Source organism: Agelaius phoeniceus, chromosome 36 (assembly GCF_051311805.1).
Source record: "Agelaius phoeniceus isolate bAgePho1 chromosome 36, bAgePho1.hap1, whole genome shotgun sequence".
Classification (NCBI taxonomy): Eukaryota; Metazoa; Chordata; class Aves; order Passeriformes; family Icteridae; genus Agelaius; species Agelaius phoeniceus.
In genome coordinates this window covers 187,415-214,935 of record NC_135300.1, presented here as the reverse complement: position 1 = coordinate 214,935, position 27,521 = coordinate 187,415, and the positions used below count along the sequence as shown (strand labels likewise).

General features: G+C 41.6%; 1 protein-coding gene across 1 annotated transcript; it reads right to left on the bottom strand.

Moving 5' to 3' along the window:
• Positions 1–75: 75 nt before the first annotated feature.
• LOC143696535 (signal-induced proliferation-associated 1-like protein 3) lies at positions 76–27,521 on the bottom strand. The gene is given in 11 exon segments (XM_077193060.1): positions 76–424; positions 1,997–2,639; positions 7,479–7,636; positions 11,825–11,928; positions 14,475–14,649; positions 18,029–18,217; positions 22,394–22,524; positions 26,482–26,632; positions 26,634–26,753; positions 26,755–26,852; positions 26,855–27,521. Coding segments are annotated over 11 exon segments (2,754 nt in total). The 3' UTR covers positions 76–106.

Genomic DNA, 27,521 nt, shown 5'->3' with positions numbered 1-27,521 from the left:
CACCAATGGCACCAGCAACATTCCAATGTCATCAATGGCACCAAGATGGCTCCAATGGCACCCACCACAACCCAATGGCACCAATGTCTCCAAGATGCCACCAATGTCATCCATGACACCCAGATGCCACCAAAACCACCAGCACCAACCTCCTGGGCGTGCCGTCCTCGTGTGGCGGCACGATGACCACGGTGACGGTGACCGAGGTGCGCAGCAGGTCGATCATCTGCTCGTGGCTCAGGGCCACGGCGGCCACCTTGCACACCTCCAGCAGGCGGCTGCCGCGCCGCAGCCCGGCCTGCCAGGCGAAGCCGTACTCCTCCACCTCGGCCACGCTGCCGTCGGGGTGCACGTGGAAGCCCAGCTGGCCCAGGCCGTTGCGCCGCAGCGTCATGTCCACCGTGGCGCAGCCCGGCGTCGTCACCTGCCCGGAACCGAGCCGGCGTCAGCGCCCCCGGGGGGGCAAAAAAATGCAAGATTTCAAGTTTTGGGGTAAAATTGAGCTTTTTTGGGGGTGGTTTGTTGGGGGTGGTTTTGGGTTTTGCGGCGGTTTTGGGGCGTTCTGGGGTTTGGTGAATTTCTCCTTTTTCCCTTTCTCCAAGTCAAGGATTTTTCCTCATTTTGATCAATTTTAACCCAAATTTACTCGATTTTTCCTTAATTTCATCAGTTTAAAGGCAAATTTACTCAATTTTTTCCTGATTTCCTCCATTTTACCTCAATTTCATCCATTTTAACCCAAATTTTCACCATTTTAACCCAAATTTCCTTAATTTTCCGTGATTTCCTACATTTTACCTCAATTTCATCCATTTTAACCCAAATTTCCTTAATTTTCCGTGATTTCCTAAATTTTACCTCAATTTCATCCATTTTAACCCAAATTTCCTTAATTTTTCCATGATTTCCTTCATTTTACCTCATTTTCATCAATTTTAACCCAAATTTCCACCATTTTACCCCAATTTCATCCATTTGAACCCTAATTTCCTTGATTTTACCCCCATTTCATCCATTTTAACCCTAATTTCCTTGATTTTACCCCAATTTCATCCATTTTAACCCAAATTCCCTTCATTTTTCCTCATTTTGATCAATTTTAACCCAAATTTACTAAATTTTTCCTGATTTCCTACATTTTACCTCAATTTCATCCATTTTAACCCAAATTTCCTTGATTTTTCCATGATTTCCTATATTTTACCACCATTTCATCCATTTTAACCCAAATTTCCACCATTTTTCCCCAATTTCCTCAATTTTGCCCCGATTTCCTCAATTTTTAACCAAATTTCTACCACTTCCCCCCATTTTCCCCATTTTCCCCATTTTCCCCATTTCCCCCCCCATTTCCACTTCCCCCCATTTTTCCCCCAGTTTTCCCCCAATTTTTTCCAATTTTTTTCCCATTTTCCCCCAATTTTTCTCCATTTTCCACAATTTTCCCCCAATTTTTCCCCATTTTCCCCCCAATTTTTTCCCCATTTCCCCCCAATTTTTTCCCCAATTTTTCCCCCATTTTCCACAATTTTCCCCCAATTTTCCCCCATTTCCCCCCAGTTTCACTTCCCCCATTTCCCCATTTTCCCCCCAATTTTTCCACAATTTTTCCCCAATTTCCCCCCATTTCCCCCCCAATTTTTTCCAATTTTCCCCCATTTCCCCCCAATTTTTTCCAATTTTTCCCCCATTTTCCCCCCAATTTTTCCCCATTCCCCCACAATTTTTCCCCATTTTCCCCCATTTTCCCCCCAATTTTTCCCCCATTTTCCCCCCAATTTTTCCACAATTTTTCCCCATTTCCCCCCAATTTCCCCCCCATTTTTCCTCCCATTCCCCCCCAATTTTTTCCAATTTTTCCCCATTTCCCCCCCATTTTTCCTCCCATTTTCCCCCTATTTTTCCCCCAATTTTCCCCCAATTTTTTCCAATTTTCCCCCCAATTTTTTCCAATTTCCCCCCAATTTTCCCCCCATTTCCCCCCATTCCCCCTCACCTTGAGCCTCTGCACGATCTCCTTCACCTCCTCGGCCGCCGCCTCCGCTCCTTCCTCCGTCCCCGCCGCCGTTCCCGAAATTCCCGACATTCCCGAAATTCCCGACCCCACCCTGAGGCTCACCAGGTCCCCTCTACCGTGGTAAATCCTCAACGCCGCCCCCTCCGCGCTCCACCCGATGACGTCACCGGCCAAACAATTGAACACAACCTCCTTGGCCGCCAAATCCACCAAAACCACCAATTCCTTGGAAATGCCCAAAACGCACGGAACCTCCTCCCCTCCCCTGCCGAAATCCAAGGCGGAAACGCGCCAGGAAACGGCGCCGGCGCTCTCCAACTCGGCCGAGGGCCGCGCTTTGGATTTCTCCTTTTTTTTGGAAGCCAAGGAGATGAGGTTGAACTTGCCGGCGGCGTCCAAGGGGGTGTTGGTGACGTAGTTTTCCGCCAAATCCCGCAGATATTCCTGCCGGGTCCTGGTGGCCATGGTGCGGAATTTGTGGGATTTGTGCGCCGCGTTCTCGCCGTTGATGGCCTTGGCCAAGAGGAAGGCGCGGAAGAGCTCGGAGCGGCGGAAGGTGAGGCCGGCCGGGGGCACCGGGGGACCGAAGGGGGGAACGTCCTTGGAGCGGGTGACGGCGACGCTGGTTTGGGGGAAAAACGGGAATTTTGGGGAATTTTTGCTGATTTTTTACCAATTTTGGGTAATTTTTGCTGATTTTTTACAAAATTTTTGCAATTTTGGGGGAATTTTTTGGGATTTTTTGCTGATTTTTTACAAATTTTTGGGGGGATTTTTTTACAAATTTTTGGGGGATTTTTTTGCAAATTTTGGGCGATTTTGGGGGGGGGATTTTTGGGGAATTTTAGGCAATTTTTGCTGATTTTTTACAAAATTTTGGGGGGTTTTTTTGCAAAGTTTTGGAGGGATTTTTTGGGTTTCCAAGCTCCCGGGGGCCCAAAGGGGGGCACGTCCTTGGAGCGGGTGACGGCGACGCTGGTTTGGGGGAAAACGGGAATTTTTTGGGAATTTATGGCAATTTTTGGCAGGAATTTTTGGGAAATTTTTGCTGATTTTTTACAAATTTTTTGCAAATTTTTGGGGGGATTTTTTGCTGATTTTTTACAAAGTTTTGGGGGGAATTTTTGGGAATTTTTGCTGATTTTTTACAAATTTTTGGGAGGAATTTTTGCTGATTTTTTACAAATTTTTGGGGGGAATTTTTGCTGATTTTTTTACAAATTTATGGGGGGATTTTTTTGCAAATTTTGGGGAATTTTTGCTGATTTTTTACAAATTTTTGGCAATTTTTTGGGGGGAATTTTTGCTGATTTTTTACAAATTTTTGGCGATTTTGGGGGGGATTTTGGGGGATTTTTGGGGAATTTTTGCTGATTTTTTACAAATTTTTGGCCATTTTTGAGGGGATTTTTTGCAAATTTTGGGCAATTTAGCGGGGGATTATTTGGGAATTTTTGCTGATTTTTTACAAATTTTTGGGGGGAATTTTTGCTGATTTTTTACAAATTTTTTGCAATTTTTGGGGGAATTTTTTTGGAATTTTGGGGAATTTTTGCTGATTTTTACAAATTTTTGGTGGGAATTTTTGCTAATTTTTCACAAATTTTAAGCAATTCTGGGGGGGATATTTTGGGGAATTTTTGCTGTTTTTTTACAAAGTTTTGGGGGATATTTTAAAAATTTTGGGCAATTTTTGGGGGAATTTTTTGGGGAATTTTTGCTGATTTTTTACAAATTTTTTGCAATTTTTGGGGCATTTTTTGGGATTCCAAGCGCCTGGGGGCCAAAGGGGGGCACGTCCTTGGAGCGGGTGACGGCGACGCTGGTTTGGGGGAAAAACGGGAATTTTTGGGAATTTTGGGGAATTTTTGGGGAATTTTTGCTGATTTTTTACAAATTTTTGGGGGGAATTTTTGGGAATTTTTGCTGATTTTTTTACAAATTTTGGGGGAAATTTTTGCTGATTTTTTACAAATTTTTGGGGGGAATTTTTGCTGATTTTTTACAAATTTTTGGGGGGAATTTTTGGGAATTTTTGCTGATTTTTTACAAATTTTTGGGGGGAATTTTTGCTGATTTTTTACAAATTTTGGGGAATTTTTGCTGATTTTTTACAAATTTTTGGGGGGAATTTTTGCTGATTTTTTACAAAATTTTGGCAGGATTTTTTTTTGAAATTTTGGGGATTTTTTGGGGGGAATTTTTGCTGATTTTTTACAAATTTTTGGGGGATTTTTTACAAATTTTTGGGGGGATTTGTTTGCAAATTTTGGGGAATTTTTGCTGATTTTTTTACAAATTTGGGGCAATTTTGCTGGGATTTTTTTGCAAATTTTGGGGAATTTTTGGGGGAATTTTTTGCCAAATTTTGCGGAATTTTTGCTGATGTTTTTGCACATTTTGGGGAATTTTTGCTGATTTTTTACAAATTTTTGGCAATTTTTGCTGGGATTTTTTTTGCAAATTTTGGGGAATTTTTGCTGATTTTTTACAAATTTTTGGGGAATTTTTGCTGATTTTTTGCAAATTTTTGGGGAATTTTTGCTGATTTTTTACAAATTTTTGGGGGGAATTTTTGCTGATTTTTTACAAATTTTTGGGGGGAATTTTTGGGAATTTTTGCTGATTTTTTACAAATTTTTGGGGGGAATTTTTGCTGATTTTTTACAAATTTTGGGGAATTTTTGCTGATTTTTTACAAATTTTTGGGGGGAATTTTTGCTGATTTTTTACAAAATTTTGGCAGGATTTTTTTTGAAATTTTGGGGATTTTTTGGGGGGAATTTTTGCTGATTTTTTACAAATTTTTGGGGGATTTTTTACAAATTTTTGGGGGGATTTGTTTGCAAATTTTGGGGAATTTTTGCTGATTTTTTTACAAATTTGGGGCAATTTTGCTGGGATTTTTTTGCAAATTTTGGGGAATTTTTGGGGGAATTTTTTGCCAAATTTTGCGGAATTTTTGCTGATGTTTTTGCACATTTTGGGGAATTTTTGCTGATTTTTTACAAATTTTTGGCAATTTTTGCTGGGATTTTTTTTGCAAATTTTGGGGAATTTTTGCTGATTTTTTACAAATTTTTGGGGAATTTTTGCTGATTTTTTGCAAATTTTTGGGGAATTTTTGCTGATTTTTTACAAATTTTTGGCAATTTTTGCTGGGATTTTTTTGCAAATTTTGGGGAATTTTTGGGGGAATTTTTTGCCAAATTTTGCGGAATTTTTGCTGATGTTTTTGCACATTTTGGGGAATTTTTGCTGATTTTTTACAAATTTTTAGGGGGAATTTTTGCTGATTTTTTACAAATTGTTGGCAATTTTGTGGCGGATTTTTGCTGATTTTTTACAAATTTCACGGCAATTTTTGGAGGGGGGTTTGGGAATTTTGGGGAATTTTTGCTGATTTTTCACAAATTTTTGGGGGGATTTTTTTGCAAATTTTGGGGAATTTTTGCTGATTTTTTACAAATTTTTGGGGCTTTTTTGGGGGGAATTTTTGTTGATTTTTTACAAATTTTTGGGGGCAATTTTTGCTGATTTTTCACAAATTATTGCCAATTTTTGGGGGGAATTTTTTGCAAATTTCGAAAGGATTTTTTAAAAATTTTGGCGATTTTTTGGGGGATTTTTTGGGAATTTTTGCTGATTTTTCACAAGTTTTGGGCAATTTTGGGGGGATATTTTGGGGAATTTTTGCTGATTTTTTACAAATTTTTGGGGGGAATTTTTGCTGATTTTTTACAGATTTTTGGCAATTTTTGGGGGGATTTTTTGCTGATTTTTTACAGATTTTCGGCAATTTTGGAGGGATTTTTTGGGAATTTTTGCTGATTTTTTACAAATTTTTGGTGGGAATTTTTGCTAATTTTTCACAAATTTTAAGCAATTCTGGGGGGGATATTTTGGGGAATTTTTGCTGATTTTTTACAAATTTTTGGTGGGAATTTTTGCTAATTTTTCACAAATTTTAAGCAATTCTGGGGGGGATATTTTGGGGAATTTTTGCTGATTTTTCACAAATTTTTGGGGGATATTTTAAAAATTTTGGGCAATTTTTTGGGGAATTTTTTGGGAATTTTTGCTGATTTTTTACAAATTTTTTGCAATTTTGGGGGCATTTTTTGGGATTCCAAGCGCCCGGGGGCCGAAGGGGGGAACGTCCTTGGAGCGGGTGACGGCAACGCTGGTTTGGGGGGAAAAATGGGAATTTTTGGGAATTTTTTGGGAATTTTTGCTGATTTTTTTACAAATTTTAAGCAATTTTTGGGGGGATTGTCAGCGAATTTTAGGCAATTTTGGGGGGATTTTTTACAAATTTTGGGAATTTTGGGGGGAAATTTTTTGCAAATTTTTTGGGAATTTTTGCCAATTTTTTACCAATTTTGGGGAATTTTTGCTGATTTTTTACAAAATTTTTGCAATTTTGGGGGAATTTTTTGGGATTTTTTGTTGATTTTTTACAAATTTTTGGGGGGATTTTTTTGCAAATTTTGGGGAATTTTTGCTGATTTTTTACAAATTTTTGGGGGGAATTTTTCCTGATTTTTTACAAATTTTTGGCAATTTTGGGGGGGAATCTTTTGCAAATTTTTGGCAATTTTTGCTGGGATTTTTTGCGAATTTTAGGCAATTTTTGGGGGGCATTTTTTACAAATTTTTGGGGGATTTTTTACAAATTTGGGGGGGGTTATTTTGCAAATTTTGGGGAATTTTTGGGGCCGATTTTTTACAAATTTTGAGCAATTTTTGGGGGGGATTTTTCACAAATTTTGGGCAATTTTTTGGGGGGATTTTTTACAAATTTTTTGGGGGATTTTTTACAAATTTTGGGGGGGGATTTTTTTGCAAATTTTGGGGAATTTTTGCTGATTTTTTACAAATTTTCTAGCAATTTTTGGGGGGATTTTTTTACAAATTTTTGGGATTTTTTGGCGGGATTTTTTTGCAATTCTTTTTTAATTTTTGCTGATATTTTACAAATTTTAGGCAATTTTTGGGGGGAATTTTTGCTGATTTTTTACAAATTTTTGGGGGGATTTTTTACAAATTTATGGGGGGATTTTTGCAAATTTTTGAGGAATTTTTGCTGATCTTTTACAAATTTTTGGCAATTTTTGCTGGGATTTTTTTGCAAATTTTGGGGAATTTTTGCTGATTTTTTACAAATTTATGGGGGGGTTTTTTTGCAAATTTTTGGGACTTTTTGGGGGATTTTTTTCCAAAATTTTTGAATTTTTGCCGATTTTTTTACAAATTTTTCTTTTTTTTTTGACGGAATTTTTGACCAAATTTTGGGGAATTTTTGGGGGGATTTTTTTTGACCAAATTTTGTGGAATTTTTAGGGGGAATTTTTGACCAAATTTTTGGGAATTTTTGGGGGGAGAATTTTTGACCAAATTTTGTGCAATTTTTGGGGGGATTTTTTTTGACCAAATTTTTGGGAATTTTTGGGACTCCCACCTGTAGGAGACGTTGTCGGAGCAGGGCTGGTGGGCGCGGACGATGATGAAGACGTGCTGGAAGTGGGAGCGGATGTTCTGGGGCGTGAAGGGCAGCGCGCCCGGCTCTTGGAAGATGATGGTGACGATGTCGTTGCCGATGTGGCGCTTCCGGAGGAGCTGGGAATGGAATTTTGGGAAAAAAAACCCAATGGGAATGGGTGGGAGGAAGATTTGGGATGGTTGGAGGAAGTTTTGGGATTGTTCGGTTCTTGGGAGGTTTCAGTCCCTGGGGTCGTCTAAGGAAAGTTTGGGATCGTCCAAGCTTTGGGATCTTCCAACTCTTGGGATCATCCAATCCTTGGGATCATCCAATCCTTGGGATCATCCAACCCTTGGGATCTCCCAGCTCTTGGAACCACCCAACTTTTGGGATCATCCAACCCTTGGGATTCTCCAGCTCTTGGATCTCCAAACCAACCCTTGGGATTCTCCAACTCTTGGGACCACCCAACTTTTGGGATCATCCAAATCTTGGCATCCTTCAACTCTTGGATCTTCCACCTCTTGGAATCCTTCAACCCTTGGATCTCCCAACCAACTTTTGGGATCATCCAATCCTTGGGATCCTCCAACTTTTGGGATCACCCAACCCTTGGGATGATCCAATTCTTGGGATCTTCCAACCAACTCTTGGAATCCTCCAACCCTTGGGATCACCCAACTTCTGGGACCACCAAACTTTTGGGATCTCCCAACTCTTGGAATCCTCCAACCCTTGGGAACCTCCACTTCCTGGCACCATCCAATCTTTGGGATCCTCCAAATCTTGGGACCCCCCAACCCTTGGGACCACCCAACCCTTGGGATCTTCCAACCAACTCTTGGAATCCTTCAACCTTTGAGACCGTCCAACTTCTGGGACCATCCAACCCTTGGGACCACCCAACTCTTGGAATCCTTCAACCCTTGGGAACCTCCAATTCCTGGGACCACCAAACTCTTGGATCTCCCAACCAACTTTTGGGACCATCCAATTCTTGGGATCCTCCAACTCTTGGATCTCCCAACCAATCCTTGGGCTCCTCCAACCAACTCTTGGAATCCTCCAACCCTTGGGACCACCCAACCCTTGGGATCCTCCAACTCTTGGGATCATCCAAATCTTGGGATCTTCCAACCAACTCTTGGAATCCTTCAACCTTTGAGATCGTCCAACCTCTGGGACCACCCAACCCTTGGGACCACCCAACCCTTGGGACCACCCAACCCTTGGGATCTTCCAACCAACCCTTGGAATCCTTCAACCCTTGGGAACCTCCAATTCCTGGGACCACCCAACTCTTGGGATTTCCCAAATCTTGGAATCCTTCAACCCTTGGGAACCTCCAACTTTTGGGACCACCCAACCCTTGGGACCATCCAATCGTTGGGATCTTCCAACCAACTCTTGGAATCCTTCAACCTTTGAGATCATCCAACTTCTGGGACCACCCAACTCTTGGATCTCCCAACCAACTTTTGGGATCATCCAATCCTTGGGATCCTCCAAATCTTGGGATCATCCAACCCTTGGGACCATCCAATCCTTGGGATCTTCCAACCAACTCTTGGAATCCTTCAACCTTTGCGATCATCCAACTTATGGGACCACCCAACTTTTGGGACCACCCAACTTTTGGGATCGCCCAACTCCTGGAATCCTCCAACCCTTGGGACCACCCAACCCTTGGGATCTTCCAACCAACTCTTGGAATCCTTCAACCCTTGGGATCATCCAACCTCTGGGACCACCAAACTTTTGGGATTTCCCAATTCTTGGAATCCTTCAACCCTTGGGAACCTCCAATTCCTGGGACCACCCAACTCTTGGGATTTCCCAAATCTTGAGATCACCCAACCCTTGGGATCCTCCAAATCTTGGGATCTCCCAACCAATCCTTGGGCTCCTCCAATCAACTCCTGGAATCCTCCAACCCTTGGGACCACCCAACCTTTGGGATCCTCCAAATCTTGGGACCATCCAACACTTGGAAACATCCAAATCTTGGGATCCCCCAACCAACTCTTGGAATCCTTCAACCCTTGGGATCACCCAGCTTCTGGGACCACCAAACTTTTGGGATCTCCCAACTCTTGGAATCCTTCAACCCTTGGGAACCTCCAATTCCTGGGACCACCAAACTCTTGGGATTTCCCAAATCTTGGGATTCTCCAGCTCTTGGATCTCCCAACCAATCCTTGGGCTCCTCCAATCAACTCCTGGAATCCTTCAACCCTTGGGACCACCCAACCCTTGGGACCATCCAATTCCTGGGATTCAACCAACCCTTGGGATCTTCCAACCAACTCTTGGAATCCTTCAACCTTTGAGATCATCCAACTTATGGGACCACCAAACTCTTGGGATCTCCCAACTCTTGGAATCCTCCAACCCTTGAGTTCATCCAACTCTTGGATCTCCCACCCAACCCTTGGGATCCTCCAATCAACTCCTGGAATCCTCCAACCCTTGGGACCACCCAACCTTTGGGATCCTCCAAATCTTGGGACCATCCAACACTTGGGATCATCCAAATCTTGGGATTCTCCCAACCAACCTTTGGGATCATCCAACCCTTGGATCTCCCAACCAATCCTTGGGCTCCTCCAACCAACCCTTGGGATCACCCAACCCTTGGGATCACCCAACCCTTGGGACCATCCAATTCTTGGGATCTTCCAACCAACTCTTGGAATCCTTCAACCCTTGGGAACCTCCACTTCCTGGGACCACGCAACTCTTGGGATTTCCCAAATCTTGGGATCCTTCAACCCTTGGGACCACCCAACTTTTGGGATCTCCCAACCAACTCTTGGAATCCTTCAACCCTTGGGAACCTCCACTTCCTGGCACCATCCAATCTTTGGGATCCTCCAAATCTTGGGACCCCCCAACCCTTTGGGACCACCCAACCCTTGGGATCTTCCAACCAACTCTTGGAATCCTTCAACCTTTGAGACCGTCCAACTTCTGGGACCACCCAATTTTTGGGATCTTCCAACTCTTGGAATCCTTCAACCCTTGGGACCACCCAACCCTTGGGATCCTCCAAATTTTGGGACCATCCAACCCTTGGGATCTTCCAACCAACTCGTGGAATCCTTCAACCTTTGAGATCATCCAACTTCTGGGACCACCCAACTTTTGGGACCACCCAATTTTTGCGATCTCCCAACTCTTGGAATCCTCCAACCCTTGGGACCACCCAACTCTTAGGATTTCCCAACTCTTGGGATCACCCAACCCTTGGATCTCCCAACCAACCCTTGGGATCCTCCAACCAACTCCTGGAATCCTTCAACCCTTGGGAACCTCCAATTCCTGGGACCACCCAACTCTTGGGATCTCCCAAATCTTGGGATCATCCAACCCTTGGGATCTCCCAGCTCTTGGATTCCTTCAACCCTTGGATCCCTCAACCAACTTTTGGGATCATCCAATCCTTGGGACCATCCAATTCCTGGGATTCAACCAACCCTTGGGATCTTCCAACCAACTCTTGGAATCCTTCAACCCTTGGGATCATCCAATTCTTGGGACCACCCAACTCTTGGGATTTCCCAACTCTTGGGATCACCCAACCCTTGGATCTCCCAACCAACCCTTGGGATCCTCCAACCAACTCCTGGAATCCTTCAACCCTTGGGAACCTCCAATTCCTGGGACCACCCAACTCTTGGGATCTCCCAAATCTTGGAATCCTTCAACCCTTGGATCTCCCAACCAACCCTTGGGATCATCCAACCCTTGGGATCATCCAACCCTTGGGACCACCCAACCCTTGGGACCACCCAATTCCTGGGATTCAACCAACCCTTGGGATCTTCCAACCAACTCTTGGAATCCTTCAACCTTTGAGATCGTCCAACTTCTGGGACCACCCAACTCTTGGGATTTCCCAATTCTTGGAACCCTTCAACCCTTGGGAACCTCCAATTCCTGGGACCACCCAACTCTTGGGATTTCCCAAATCTTGGGATCATCCAACCCTTGAGACCACTCAACCCTTGAGATTATCAAAATCTTGGATCTCCCAACCAACTTTTGGGACCACCCAACCCTTGGGACCATCCAATCCTTGGGACCCCCCACCCAACCCTTGGGACCATCCAACCCTTGGGACCATCCAACCCTTGGGACCATCCAACCCTTGGGACCATCCAACCCTTGGGACCCCCCAACCCTTGAGATCTCCCACCCAACCCTTGGGACCACCCAACCCTTGGGACCACCCAACCCTTGGGATCTCCCAACCCTTGGGACCCCCCACCCAACCCTTGGGACCTCCCAATCTCCCTGGAGGAGCCCGGAGGTGGTGGCCGTACCTGCTGGCGGTTGTTGGGCGTGTAGGGCAGCATGGTGGACACGTGGAACATGATCTCGTAGTCCTGGTACGTGGTGTAGAGCGAGTGCGTGCCCGTGGAGTCGGCTGCGGGAAAAGCGGGAAAAGAGGAGACGGTGAAATCCCGGAAAATCGGATCCGGGGGAATCCCGGAAAATCGGAGCCGGGGGAATCCCAAAAAATGGAGCCGGTGAAATCCCGGAAAGTTGATTGGGTGGAATCCCAAAAAATGGATCCAGGGAAATCCCAAAAAATGGATCCGGTGAAATCCCGAAAAATGGAGCCGGTGAAATCCCAGAAAATTGATTGGGTGAAATCCCAAAAAATGGAGCCGGTGAAATCCCGGAAAGTTGATTGGGTGGAATCCCGAAAAATGGAGATGGTGGAATCCCAAAAATCAGATCTGGGGGAATCCCAAAAAATGGAGCCGGTGAAATCCCAAAAAATGGAGCCGGTGAAATCCCGGAAAGTTGATTGGGTGGAATCCCAAAAAATGGATCCAGGGAAATCCCAAAAAACTGATCAGGTGAAATCCCAAAAACCTTGGGATCCTTCAACCAAAGCTTGAGATCCTTGAACCCTTGGGATCCCCAACTCTTGGGATCCTCCAACTTTTGGGATTCTTCAACTTTCAGGATCTCCCAACCTTTGGGATCCATCAATTTTTGGGACCATCCAACCCTTGAGATCCTTCAACCAAAGCTTGGAATGTTTCAACCTTTGGGATCCTCCAACTTTTGGGATCCTCCAACCCTTGGGATCCTTCAACCTTTGGGATCTTCCAACTTTTGGGATCCCCCAACTTCTGGGACCATCAAACCCTTGGGATCCCTCAACCTTTGGGATCCTCCAACTTTTGGGATCCCTCAACCTTTGGGATCCTTCAACTTTCAGGATCTCCCAACTCTTGGGATCCTTCAATTTTTGGGACCATCCAACCCTTGAGATCCTTCAACCAACTCTTGGAATTCCTCAACTCTTGGGATCCTTCAACTCCTGGGATCTCCCAACCTTTGGGATCCTTCAACTTTTGGGATCCCTCAACTCTTGAGATCCTTCAACCCTTGGGATCCTTCAACTCTTGGGATCTCCCAACTTCTGGGACCATCCAACCCTTGGGATCCTTCAACTTTTGGGATCCCCAACTTCTGGGACCTTCCAACCCTTGGGATCTCCCAACTCTTGGGATCCTTCAACTCTTGGGATCCCTCAACTTCTGGGACCATCCAACCTTTGGGATCCCTCAACCTTTGGAATGTTTCAACCTTTGGGATTCTTCAACCCTTGGGATCCCTCAACTTTTGGGACCATCCAACTTCTGGGACCTTCCAACCCTTGGGATCTCCCAAATTTTGGGATCCCTCATCTTTTGGGGTCCCCAACTTCTGGGACCATCCAACCCTTGGGATCCCTCAACTTTTGGGATCTCCCAACTTTTGGGCTCTCCCGGCGCAATCCCCCATCCCAAGAGCCCCAAACTCACTTTTGGTGTCGAGCTGCGCCGCGTACTTGGGGAAGGCCTTGAGGGGAACCTTCTCGCCCAGGAGGTTCCAACCCTTGGGATCTCCCAACCCTTGGGATCCTTCAACTCCTGGGACCATCAAACCCTTGGGATCCTTCAACCCTTGGGATCCTTCAACTCTTGGGATCTCCCAACTCTTGAGATCCTTCAACTTTTGGGACCATCAAACCCTTGGGATCCTTCAACCAAAGCTTGAGATCCTTCAACCCTTGAGATCCTTCAACCTTTGGGATCCTTCAACTCTTGGGATCTCCCAACTCTTGGGATCCTTCAATTTTTGGGATCTCCCAACCCTTGGGGTCCTTCAATTTTTGGGACCATCCAACCCTTGAGATCCTTCAACCAAAGCTTGGGATCCTTCACCCCTTGGGATCTCCCAACTTTTGGGATCCCTCAACTTCTGGGACCATCAAACCCTTGGGATCCTTCAACTTTTGGGATCTCCCAACTTTTGGGATTCTTCAACTTTTGGGACCATCCAACCCTTGAGATCCTTCAACCAACTCTTGGAATTCCTCAACCTTTGGGATCCTTCAACCCTTGGGATCCTTCAACTTCTGGGACCATCAAACCCTTGGGATCCTTCAACCTTTGGGATGTTTCAACCTTTGGGATTCTTCAACTTTTGGGATCCCCAACTTCTGGGACCTTCCAACCTTTGGGATCCCTCAACCTTTGGAATGTTTCAACCTTTGGGATTCTTCAACTCTTGGGATCCTTCAACTTCTGGGACCTTCCAACCCTTGGGATCCTTCAACTTTTGGGATCCCCAACTTCTGGGACCATCCAACCCTTGGGATCTCCCAATTTTTGGGATCCTTCAACTTTTGGGATCTCCCAACTTCTGGGACCTTCCAACCCTTGGGATCTCCCAACTCTTGGAATTCCTCAACTTTTGGGATCTCCCAACTTCTGGGACCATCAAACCCTTGGGATCCTTCAACCTTTGGGATCCTCCAACGTTCAGGATCTCCCAACTCTTGGAATCCCTCAACTTTTGGGATCCCCAACTTCTGGGACCATCCAACCCTTGGGATCTCCCAAATTTTGGGATCCCTCAACTTTTGGGCTCTCCCGGCGCAATCCCCCATCCCAAGAGCCCCAAACTCACTTTTGGTGTCGAGCTGCGCCGCGTACTTGGGGAAGGCCTTGAGGGGAACCTTCTCGCCCAGGAGCGCCAGGAACTCGTCGAGCGCCGGCCCCGCGGCCTCGTTGTTGTACATCTCCTCCTCCGAGCTCTGCCCGGCCTTGCAGTACAGGATCCCCACCTTGTGCCGCCGGCACAGCTGCCGCCGCCGCCGCGATTTAGGGGATTTAGGATCTTCAGAATACCAAAGATGAACCCAAATTCCACCCCCCAAAAAAAATCCCAAATCTCAGGAATGACCATAATGGAAGGAATTCCAAAAAATCCTGGAAATTTTTGGATGTTTGGGATTCCCCCAGCTCTTGAGATGTTTTGACACTTGGAAAATGCCAAATCCAAAAACCAAAAAAAATCCCAGAAAGTCTCCCCAAAATAAAAAAAAAAAAATCCTAGAAAATCTCAAATCCCAGGAAATTAAAAAAATCCCAAAAAAATTCCCCAAAAATCCCATGAAAATCCCAGAAAGTCCCAGAAAATTCCCCCCAAAAAAACCAGAAAATCCCCTAAAAATCCCAGATAATTCCCCCAAAAAAACCAGAAAATCCCCTAAAAATCCCAGATAATTCCCCCAAAAAAACCCAGAAAATCCCCTAAGAATCCCAGAAAATTCTCCAAAAAAGTCCCAGAAAATTCCCCCATAAAAAACCAGAAAATCCCCTAAAAATCCCAGAAAATTCCCCACCCCAAAAAACCAGAAAATCCCCTAAAAGTCCCAGAAAATTATCCAAAAAAAGTCCCAGAAAATTCCCCCAAAAATTCCAGAAAATTCCCAAAAAATCCCAGAAAATTCCCAAAAAACTCCTCTAAATCCCAGGAATCCTTCAAGACTTGAGATCCTTTAACCCTTGGAATAGGAAGGGTCCCAAAACCACCAAAACCCAAAAAATCCTTTAAAAAAATCCCAAAAAATATCCCAGAAAAATTCCCCAAAAATCCCAGAAATTTCCCCAAAAAAAAATCCCAGAAAATCCAAAAAAAATTCCCCAAAATGCCAAAATATTTCCCAAAAATTCCAGGAATTCCCTCAAATCCCAGGAATCCTTCAAGCCTTGAGATCCTTTAACCCTTGGATTACAACTGATACCAAAATACCCAAAAATGACAGGAAATACCTAAAAAAAAACCCCAAAAAATTCCCAAAAAATTCCCAAAAAATCCCAGAAATTCCCCCCAAAAAAATCCTAGAAAATCTCAAAACAATCCCCCAAAAATCCCAGAAAATTCCCAAAAAATGCCAGAAAATCCCCCTAAAATCCTAAAAAAAATCCCCACGAAAATAAAAATAAAATCCTAGAAAATCTCCAAAAAATGCCAGAAAATTCCAAAAAATTTCCCTCCAAAAATTCCCAAAAAATTCCCAAAAAATCCCAGGAATCCTTCAGGAGTTGGGAGGGTTGAAGGGTGGAATGGGAGAGAGGAAAAATCCCAAAAAATCCCTAAAAAATTCCTAAAAAATCCCCAAAAATTTGCGAAAAATCCCAGAAATTGCTAAAAAATTCCCTAAAAAATTCACAAAAAATTGCCAAAAATTCCTAAAAAATTCCTAAAAATTCCCAATAATTCCAGGAATCTTTTAACCCTTGAGATCCTTGAACCCTTCAACTACACCAGAGCCCAAACCCCCAAAAACTTCCAAAAAATCCTGGAAAAATTCGCGAAATTGGCAAAAAATTCCCAAAAAAATTCCTAAAAAATCCCTGAAAAATTCCCAAAAAATTGCTAAAAAATTCCCAAAAATTCCAGGAATTCCTTCAAATCCCAGGAATCTTTTAACCCTTGAGATCCTTGAACCCTTCAACTACACCAGAGCCCAAACCCCAAAAATCCCGAAAAATTCACGAAAATTCGCGAAATTGCCGAAAAATTCCCCAAAAATTCCTAAAAAATTCTTAAAAATTCCCCATAATTCCAGGAATCATTTAACCCTTGAAATGCTTGAACCCCTCAACCACACCAACGCTAAAATGACCCAGAAATTGCCCAAAAAATCCTGAAAAAATCCCCAAAAATGCGCAAAAATTCACCGAAAATTGCAAAAAAATCCCGAAAAATTCCCAAAAAATTCCCAAAAATTCCCAATAATTCCAGGAATCTTTTAACCCTTGAGATCCTTGAACCCTTCAACTACACCAGAGCCCAAACCCCCAAAATTCACAGAAAAATTTGCGAAAATTCACGAAATTGGTCAAAAATTGCCAAAAAATCTCCGAAAAATTCCCAAAAAATTCCTAAAAATTCCCAATAATTCCAGGAATCATTTAACCCTTGAAATGCTTGAACCCCTCAACCACACCAACGCTAAAATGACCCAGAAATTGCCGAAAAAATCCCGAAAAAATCCCAAAAAATTCGCAAAAATTCACCGAAAATTGCAAAAAAGTCCAAAAAAATTCCCGAAAAATTCCCAAAAATTCCAGGAATTCCCTCAAATCCCAGGAATCATTTAACCCTTGAAATGCTTGAACCCCTCAACCACACCAACGCTAAAATGACCCAGAAATTGCCGAAAAAATCCGCGAAAATTCAGAAAAAAATCACAAAAAATTCAAAAAAAATCCTAAAAAATCCCAAAAAAATCCCGAAAAATTCCCAAAAATTCCCAAATTTTCCAGGAATTCTCACCCCCTGCTCGTCCAGCTTGAGGAGCTGCTCAGGGACCTTGGGGCTGGGCAGGGCCAGGCGCAGGCAGTGGATGTTGAGCTCGGGGAGGACGAATTCCAGCAGCTCCCGCACGGGGACCCCCAAAAAATCCCAACAATTCCCTCCAAAAATTCCCAAAAAATTCCTCAAAAATCCCAGGAATCCTTCAGGAGTTGGGAGGGTTGAAGGGTGGAAGGGGAGAGAGGAAAAATCCCTAAAAATCCCTAAACAATCCCTGAAAATTCCCGAAAAATTGGGAAAAAATCCCAGAAATTGCTAAAAGATTCCCTAAAAATTCCCTAAAAAATTCACAAAAAATTGCCAAAAATTCCTAAAAATTCCCAATAATTTCAGGAATCATTTAACCCTTGAGATCCTTGAACCCTTTATCTACACCAGGTCCTAAATCCCCAAAAACCTCCAAAAAATCCTGGAAAAATTCGCGAAATTGGTGAAAAATACCCGAAAAATTCCCAAAAAATTCCCAAAAAATTCCCAAAAATTCCCAATAATTTCAGGAATCATTTAACCCTTGAGATCCTTGAACCCTTCAACTACACCAGAGCCCAAACCCCAAAAATCCCAGAAAAATTCGCAGAAAAATTTGCGGAAAAATTCGCAAAAATTCGCGAAATTGGTCAAAAATCGCCGAAAAATCCCCGAAAAATTCCCAAAAAATTCCCAAAAATTCCAATAATTCCAGGAATCATTTAACCCTTGAAATGCTTGAACCCCTCAACCACACCAACGCTAAAATGACCCAGAAATTGCCGAAAAAATCCGCGAAAATTCAGAAAAAAATCACAAAAAATTCAAAAAAAATCCTAAAAAATCCCAAAAAATTCCCAAAAAATTCCCAAATTTCCAGGAATTCTCACCCCCTGCTCGTCCAGCTTGAGGAGCTGCTCAGGGACCTTGGGGCTGGGCAGGGCCAGGCGCAGGCAGTGGATGTTGAGCTCGGGGAGGACGAATTCCAGCAGCTCCCGCACGGGGACCCCGCGCCCGGACCCGGCCTTGGCCGTGCTGGGGGTGGCGTCCTCAAGGATGGAACCACGAAGGGTCAGGAGCTGGGGAGGGAAAAAATGGGGGAAATTAGGGGGGAAAGGGGAAAAATGGGAATTTTGGGGGTTAAAGGGGGGGTTTGGGGGGGTGGGGGGAGATTTGGGGGGGGTGGGGGGAGATTTGGGGGGAGATTTGGGGGGTTTAGGGGGAAATTTGGGGGTTCTGGGTGGAAATTTGGGGGAAAATTTGGGGGTTTGGGATGAAAATTTTGGGATTTTGGGTGGAAATTTGGGGGTTTGGGATGAAAATTTCATGGGAAATTTGGGGGTTTGGGATGAAAATTTCAGGGGAAATTTGGGGGGTTCTGGGTGGAAATTTTGGGGGGAAATTTGAGGGTTTTGGGTGGAAATTTGGGGGAAAATTTGGGGGTTTTGGTGGAAATTTTGGGGAAAATTTGGCGGGTTTAGGGGGAAATTTGGGAGCTTGGGATGAAAATTTGGGGGTTTTGGGTGGAAATTTGGGTGGAAATTTGGGGGTTTTGGGTGGAAATTTGGGGAAAAATTTGGGGGTTTGGGTGGAAATTTGGGGGGAAATTTGGGTGTTTGGGGGAAATTTGGGGGAAAATTTGGGGTTTTTCGGTGAAAATTTGGGGGTTTTGGGTGGAAATTTGGGGGTTTGATGGAAATTTTGGGGGTTTGGGAGGAAGTTTGGGGGTTTTGGGATGAAAATTTCAGGGGAAATTTGGGGGTTTGGGATCAAAATTTGGGTTTTTTCGGTGAAAATTTGAGGGTTTTGGGTGAAAATTTGGGGGGTTTGGATGGAAATTTGGGTGAAATTTTGGGGGTTTTGGGTGGGATTTTGGGGGGTTTGGGATGAAAATTTGGGGGTTTTGGGTGGAAATTTGGGGGAAAATTTGGGGGGTTTGGGTGGAAATTTGGGGGGAAAATTGGGGGGTTTGGGGGGAAATTTGTTGGTTTTGGATGGAAATTTGGGGGATTTTGGGTGGAAATTTGGGGGTTTGGGGTAAAAGTTGAGGGGTTTGGATGGAAATTTGGGGGGAAATTTGGGGGTTTAGGGGGAAATTTGGGGGTTTGGGTGGAAATTTGGTGGAAATTTGGGCGGTTTTGGATGGAAAGTTGGGGGAAAAGTTGGGGGTTTGGGGTAGAAATTTGGGGGTTTGGGTGGAAATTTGAGGGTTTGGGGGGAATTTGGGGGTTTGGGGGGAAATTTGGGGGGGTGGGGGCAGATTTGGGGGAAATTTGGGGGTTTGGGTGGAAATTTGGGGGAAAATTTGGGGGGTTTAGGGGGAAATTTGGGGGTTTTGAGTGGAAATTTGGGGGGTTGGGGGGGAAATTTGGGGGGTTTGGGGGGAAGTTTGGGAGGAAATTTGGGGAGAAATTTGGGGGTTTGGGGAGAAATTTGGGGGTTTTTGGGATCAAAATTTGGGGGTTTTCGGTGAAAACTTGGGGGTTTTGGGTGGAAATTTGGGGGTTTGATGGAAATTTTGGGGGTTTGGGTGGAAATTTGGGGGAAAATTTGGGGGTTTTGGTGGAAATTTTGGGGCAAATTTGGGGGGTTTAGGGGGGAAAGTTGGGGAGTTTGGGATGAAAATTTGGGGGTTTTGGGTGAAAATTTGAGGGGTTTGGATGGAAATTTGGGGGAAAATTTGGGGGTTTGGGTGGAAATTTTGGGGGGAAATTTGGGATCAAAATTTGGGGGTTTTGGGTGGAAATTTGGGGGTTTTGGGATGAAAATTTCAGGGGAAATTTGGAGATTTGGGGGAAATTTGGGGGGTTTGGGGCAAATTTTGGGGGGATTGGGAGGAAATTTGGGGGTTTTGGGAAGAAAATTTGGGGGGAAATTTGGGGATTTTGGATGGAAATTTGGGGGAAAGTTGGGGGTTTGGGATCAAAATTTGGGGGTTTGGGTGAAAAGTTGGGGGAAAATTTGGGGGTTTGGGGCAAAATTTGGGGGATTGGATTTGGGATGAAAATTTTGGGATTTTGGGTGGAAATTTGGGGGTTTCGGGTGAAAATTTGGGGGTTTTGGGATGAAAATTTCAGGGGAAATTTGGGGATTTGGGATCAAAATTTGGGTTTTTTCGGTGAAAATTGAGGGTTTTGGGTGAAAATTTGGGGGGTTTGGGGGAAATTTGGGAGAAAATTTGGGGGTTTGGGGTGGAAATTTGGGGGTTTTGGGATCAAAATTTGGGGGTTTTGGGTGAAAATTTGGGGGTTTTGGATGGAAATTTGGGGGAAAATTTGGGGGTTTGGGTGGAAATTTGGGGGTTCTGGGTGGAAATTTTGGGGAAAATTTGGGGGTTTTGTGGGGAAATTTGGGGGTTTGGGATCAAAATTTGGCGGTTTTGGGTGGAAATTTGGGGGGTTTGGGTGAAAATTTGGGGGTTTTGGGGATGTTTTTGGGGATATTTTGTGGATATTTTTTTGTATATTTTTGGGGATATTTTGAGGATATTTTGGGGAACACTTTGGGGATATTTTTCAGATATTTTGGGATATTTTGGGGTGATTTCAGGATATTTTTAGGGACATTTTGGGAATGTTTTTGGGGTGATCTTTTGGATATTTTAAGGATATTCTGGGGATATTTTAGGGATATTTTGGGGATATTTTCAGTCCATTTTTAGGGATATTTTAGGGATTTTTTTTGGATATTTTTCAGATATTTTGGGGGATATTTTGGGGATATTTTGGGGATATTTTAGGTCTATTTTTTTGACATTTTAAGGATATTTTTGGGGATATTTTGTGGATATTTTTGGGATATTTTAGGGATGTTTTTGGGGTGATTTCAGGATATTTTGGGGATATTTTTTGGGATATTTTAGGGCTATTTTTTTGGATATTTTGGGGATATTTTAGGGATATTTTGGGGATGTTTTTGGGGATATTTTAGGGATATTTTGTGGATATTTTAGGGGATAATTTGGGGATATTTTGGAATATTTATGGGATATTTTTGGGGATATTTTTAGGGATTTTTTTTATATTTTTCAGATATTTTGGGGATATTTTTTGTATATTTTAAGGATATTTTAGGGATATTTTGGGGGATATTTTGGGGATATTTTCAGTCCATTTTTAGGGATATTTTAGGGATTTTTTTTGGATATTTTTCAGATATTTTGGGGGATATTTTGGGGATATTTTTGGGGTGATTTCAGGATATTTTGGGGATGTTTTTCGGGTGATCTTTTGGATATTTTAGGGGATATTTTGGGGATAATTTGGGGATATTTTGGGGATATTTTAGGGATTTTTTTTTATATTTTGTGGATATATTGGGGATATTTTTGGGATATTTTGGGATATTTTGTGGACATTTTGGGGATGTTTTTGGGGTGATTTCAGGATATTTTTGGGGATATTTTAGGGCTAATTTGGGAATATTTTTTTGTATATTTTTGGGGATATTTTGTGATATTTTTGGGACATTTTTGGGATGTTTTTGAGGTGATTTCAGGATATTCTGGGGATATTTTAGGGATATTTTTAGGGATATGTTGAGGATATTTTAGGGATATTTTGGGGTGATTTCAGGATATTTTTAGGGACATTTTGGGGATGTTTTAGGGGTGATCTTTTGGATATTTTAGGGATATTTTTTGTATATTTTTGGGGATATTTTAGGGCTTTTTTTTTGGACATTTTTCAGATATTTTAGGGATAATTTTAGGGATATTTTAAAGATATTTTTGGGATATTTTAGGGATATTTTGGGGATGTTTTTGGGGTGATTTCAGGATATTTTTGGGATGTTTTTCGGGTGATCTTTGGATATTTTTGGGGATATTTTGGGGATAATTTAGGGATATTTTAGGGATATTTTAGGGATATTTTGGGGATATTTTTCGGGTGATCTTTTGGATATTTTAGGGATATTTTTGGGGTGATTTCAGGATATTTTTGGGGATATTTTAGGGATATTTTTGGGGTGATTTCAGGATATTTTAGTGATATTTTGGGAATATTTTATTGATATTTTGTGGATATTTTGGGATATTTTGTGGACATTTTGTGGACATTTTGGGGATGTTTTTTGGGGTGATTTCAGGATATTTTTGGGGATATTTTGGGGATATTTTGGGGATATTTTAAGGATATTTTGGGGATATTTTTCAGATATTTTGGGGATATTTTAGGGATATTTTTGGGGTGATTTCAGGATATTTTAGGGACATTCTGGGGCTGTTTCAGGGGTGGTCTGGGTGCCTTTGGGACCTGGCTGGTGCGGAAGATGAGGCGGTGCTGGAATTGGGGGCCGTGCTCCGAGGGCTCCTCCAGGCGCTCCCTGCGCACGCTCACGGCCACCGGGCCCAGCTTCTCGTCCAGGCCAAAGTAATTGGAGTGTTCTGGGGAAAAAAGGGCAAAATTGGGCAAAATCAGGGAAAATGGGAACAGCTGGGGGGAATGGGGGCTTGGGGAGGGGAAAAAACGGGGGAAAAAATGGGGGAAAATGGGGGAAAATTGGGGAAAAATGGGGGGAAAATTGGGGGGGAAATTGGGGGAAAAATGGGTGAAAATGGGGGAAAAATGGGGAAAATGGGGGAAAAATGGGGAAAATTGGGGAAAAATTGGGGGAAAATTGGGGAAAAATGGGGGAAAATTGGGAAAAAAATTGGGGGAAAATTGGGGAAAATATGGGGAAAAATTGGGGAAAATGGGGGGGAAATAGGGGAAAATTGGGGGAAAATGGGGAAAAATTGGGGAAAAATGGGGGAAAATGGGGGGAAAATGGGGGAAAATTGGGGGGAAAAATTGGGGGAAAATGGGGGAAAAATGGGGAAAAATTGGGGAAAATGGGGGAAAAAATGGGGGAAAAATTGGGGGAAAATTGGGGAAAAATGGGGGAAAATTGGGGGAAAATAAAAATAAAAAATGTCTCAAAAATTAAAAAAAATTTTAAAAAAAATCCTAAAAAAAAAATCCCTTAAAAATCCCCCCAAAAAATAAAATAAATCCCTCAAAAAACCAAAAAAAATCCCCCAAAAAATCCTCAAAAAATCAAGAAATATTCCCCAAAAAATTCCCAAAAAAATCCTAAGAAAACTCCAAAATCCCTTAAAAATCCCCCAGAAAAAATTCCCAAAAAATAAAAAAAATTCCCCCCAAAATCCTTTAAAAATCCCCCCAAAATCTTAAAAAAATAAAAAAACCCCCAAATATTCCCAAAAAATCCTAAAAAAAAATCCCCAAAAAAACCTCCCAAAATCCCTTAAACCCCCCCCCAAAAATTCCCAAAAACTCAAAATAAATCCCCCAAAAAACGAAAAAAAATCCCCCAAAAAATTCCCAAAAAATCCTAAAAAAAGTCCCCCAAAAATCCCTTAAAAATCCCCGCAAAATAATTCCCAAAAAACTCAAAAAATCAAAAAAAATCAAAAAAAATCCCCCAAAAATTAAAAAAAAAAAAAAAAAAACAAAAAAATTCCCAAAAAATTCCAAAAAATTCCCAAAAAATTCCCCCAAAATTCCCCAAAAATCCTCAAAAAATCAAAAAAAAAAAAATCCCTCCAAAAATCTGCAAAAAATAAAAAAAATCCCCTAAAAAATCCAAAAACTTCCCAAAAATTCCCCCAAAAATCCTAAAAAAAATCCCAAAAAATCCCCAAAATTCCCCAAAAAATCCTAAAATAATCCAAAAAAATCACAAAAAAATTCCAAAAAAAATAAAAAAAATCCCCCAAAAAATTAAAAAAAAAATCCCAAAAATCCCCCAAAAAATTAAAAAAAAATCCACCTTAAAAATCCCCAAAAAATTCCAAAAAAATCCCTTTAAAAATAAAAAAAAATTCCAAAAAACAATCCCCCCAAAAATCCTCAAAAAATAAACTCCCAAAATTCCCAAAAAAATAAAAAAAAATCCCCAAAAAATCCAAAAAAATCCCAAAAAATCCTAAAAAAAATCCCCAAAATAACCCCTAAAAAATCCAAAAATTCAAAAAAATCCCAAAAAATCCCAAAAAATCCCAAAAAAACCCCAAAAAATCCCCAAAAAATTCCCCAAAAATCCCCCCCCCCAAAAAAAAAAAAAATCCAAAAAAAACCCCAAAAAAATCAAAAAAATCCCCAAAAAATCCTCAAAAAAATCCAAAAAATTCCCCCAAAAATCCAAAAAAAATCCCAAAAAATTCCAAAAAATCCCCAAAAATCCCCAAAAATTCCCAAAAATTCCTAAAAAATCCCAAAAAATCCCCAAAAAATCCCAAAAAAATCCCAAAAATTCCCAAAAAATCCCCAAAAATCCCCAAAAAATCCCCCAAAAAACCCCCAAAAATCCTCAAAAAAATCCTCAAAAAAATCCAAAAAATCCCAAAAAATCCCCAAAAAATTCAAAAAAATCCCAAAAAAAATCCCCAAAAATTCTAAAAAATCCCAAAAAAATCTCCAAAAAAATCCCCAAAAATCCTCAAAAATTCCAAAAAAAAATCCTCAAAAAATTCAAAAAAACCCCCAAAAAATTGCAAAAAAAATCCTAAAAAATTCCTAAAAAACCCCAAAAAATTCCCAAAAATTCCCCAAAAAAAACCCTAAAAACCCCCAAACACCCCCCCAAAAATCCCCCATAATCTCCCAAAAAATCCTCAAAAAATCCAAAAAAATCCCCTAAAAATCCCAAAAAATCCCCAAAAAATTCCCCAAAAATGCTCAAAAATTAAAAAAAATCCCCCAAAAATCCCCCAAAAATCCCCAAAACAATCCCCAAAAAATCCTCAAAAAAATCAAAAAAAAAATCCCAAAAACATCCCAAAAACATCCCAAAAAATCCCAAAAAAATCCCCAAAAATCCTCAAAAATTAAAAGAAAAATCCCCCAAAAAAAACCCCAAAAAATCAAAAAAAAATCCCAAAAGAATTCAAAAAAAACCCCAAAAAATTGCAAAAAAAAACCCCCAAAAATCCCCAAAAAATCCCCAAAAAAATCCCCCCCAAAACCCTAATAATCCCAAAAAAATCCTCAAAAAAATCCAAAAAAAAAAAAAAAATCCCAAAAAAATTCAAAAAAACCCTAAAAATTCAAAAAACATCCCAAAAATTCCCCAAAAATCCCCAAAAAAATCCTCAAAAAATAAAAAAAAATTCCAAAAAAATCCAAAAAAACTCCCAAAAAAATCCCAAAAAATCCCCAAAAAATCCTAAAAAATCCCCAAAATAATCCCCCCCAAAAAACCCCCAAAAATCCCCCCAAAAATCCTCAAAAAATCCAAAAAAAAATCCAAAAAAATCCCAAAAAACCCCCAAAAAACCCCAAAAAAATCCCCAAAAAAATCCCAAAAAATCCCCATAAAATTCCCCAAAAAATTGCAAAAAAATATCCTAAAAAATTCCCAAAAATTCCCCAAATATTCCCAGAAAATCCCCAAAAAAATCCAAAAAAATTCCAAAAAATCACTTTAAAAATCAAAAAAAAATCCCAAAAAAATCAAAAAAAATCCCCCAAAAAAATCCCAAAAAAAAATTCCCAAAAAAATCCCAAAAAAATTCCCAAAAAATCCCCAAAAATTAAAAGAAAAATCCCCAAAAAATCCACAAAAAATTCAAAAAAAATCCTCAAAAAATAAAAAAAATCCCAAAAAAATCTCCAAAAAAATCCCCAAAAATCCTCAAAAATTCCCAAAAAAATCCCCAAAAAGCCTCAAAAATTAAAAGAAAAATCCCCCAAAAAAAACCCCAAAAATCAAAAAAAATCCAAAAAAAATTAAAAAAAATCCAAAAAAATCCCAAAAAAATTCAAAAAAAACCCCTAAAATCCTAAAAAATCCCAAAAAAATCTCCCCTAAAAAACCCCAATAATCCCCAAAAAATCCTCAAGAAATCCAAAAAAATCCCAAAAAAATCCCAATACATCCCCAAAAAAATCCCCCAAAATCCTCAAAAATTAAAAGAAAAAATCCCCCAAAAATCCCCCAAAAATCCCCAAAAAATCCTCAAAAAATTCCAAAAAAAAATCCTCAAAAAAATTTTTAAAATCCCAAAAATTCAAAAAAAACCCCACAAAATTGCAAAAAAAATCCTAAAAATTCCAAAAAAACCCCAAAAAATTCCCATAAAATCCCCCCAAAAATCCCAAAAAAAAATCCTCAAAAAATCCCAAAAAAATCCCAAAAAATTCCAAAAAATCACTTTAAAAATCAAAAAAAATCCAAAAAAAATCCAAAAAAATTTCAAAAACCCCCCAAAAATCCCCAAAAAAATCCCAAAAAATTCCCCAAAAAAATCCCCAAAAATTCCCCAAAATTCCCCAAATATTCCTAAACCATAAAACCCCCAAAAAACCCAAAACCCCCCAAAAATTCCCAAAATTCCCACCTCTTCCATGGAAGTAATCCCTGTAGTAGGTGGCTCCCAGGTCCGCGTGCTCCACGCTGAAACCCCCGACCCTCTCCGGGTTCCTCAGCTCCTCCTTGGCAAACTCCAGCACGGAAACGCCGGCGTTGGGAACCTTCCAAAAATTCCCAGATTCCCCCCAAAATTCCCGATGATGATGATGATGATGACGACGAAGACGAAGAAAAAGCGGATTTGGAAAAGCTGACGTCGCGTTCTCCTCGACCGCCTCCGATTTCGTTACGGAAATGGGGGACAACTCAACAACAAATCGTTGCTGGTGTTGTCACCTAAATCTTCTTCCAAATTTTCTTTGGAATTCAAATTTTCCAAACTGGAAAAATGGGAGTTTGGGATCCGGCGGAAGCGGCGGAAGCGCCCGTGGTGGTGTTGCGGCGTCGGGTCCCGGCCGATCCGACGGAAACGGCCTCGAAAAAAATGCTCTGGACGTCGAAATGGGCGAAACTTTTCCGGCAAATCCAAGATTTTGGAGGTTCCGGAAGTTTGGGATCTTCGGGATCTTTGGGATTGAGGAATTTTTTGAAGATGGAATCGTCGGGTTTTAAACAACGGCGGCGTTTTTCTTTTTGGGGTTGGGCTTGCTCGGGATTTTGTTCGGGATTTTGGGGTTTTTTGGTTCGGAATTCGTTGAGGATTTCGTAAAAACTTTGTTCCGGAATTCCTTGGACGTCGATGGAGGAGGTGCTGCCGTATTCCCGGAATAATCCGGTGGAATTGGAGGAATTCCCACGAATTTCCGGGATTTCATCGGGATCGCATTCGCTCAAAGTGACCTCGCTGCTGCTTCGTTGTCTTAAAGGAATTCCTAAAAATCCTTCTTGGAATTCCAAATCTTTCAAATGAGGCATCAACCTTCGATGGAAGGGTTTGAAAGACGATTGGGAAGGTTGGAAATGCCGGGAATTTCCGGAATATTCTTTGGAACGAGGAGGCCACTCGGCCACGCAGGCGCGGACGCCCATCTTGGGTACCGGGGGGATTTCGGAGCGTTGGGAATTCAT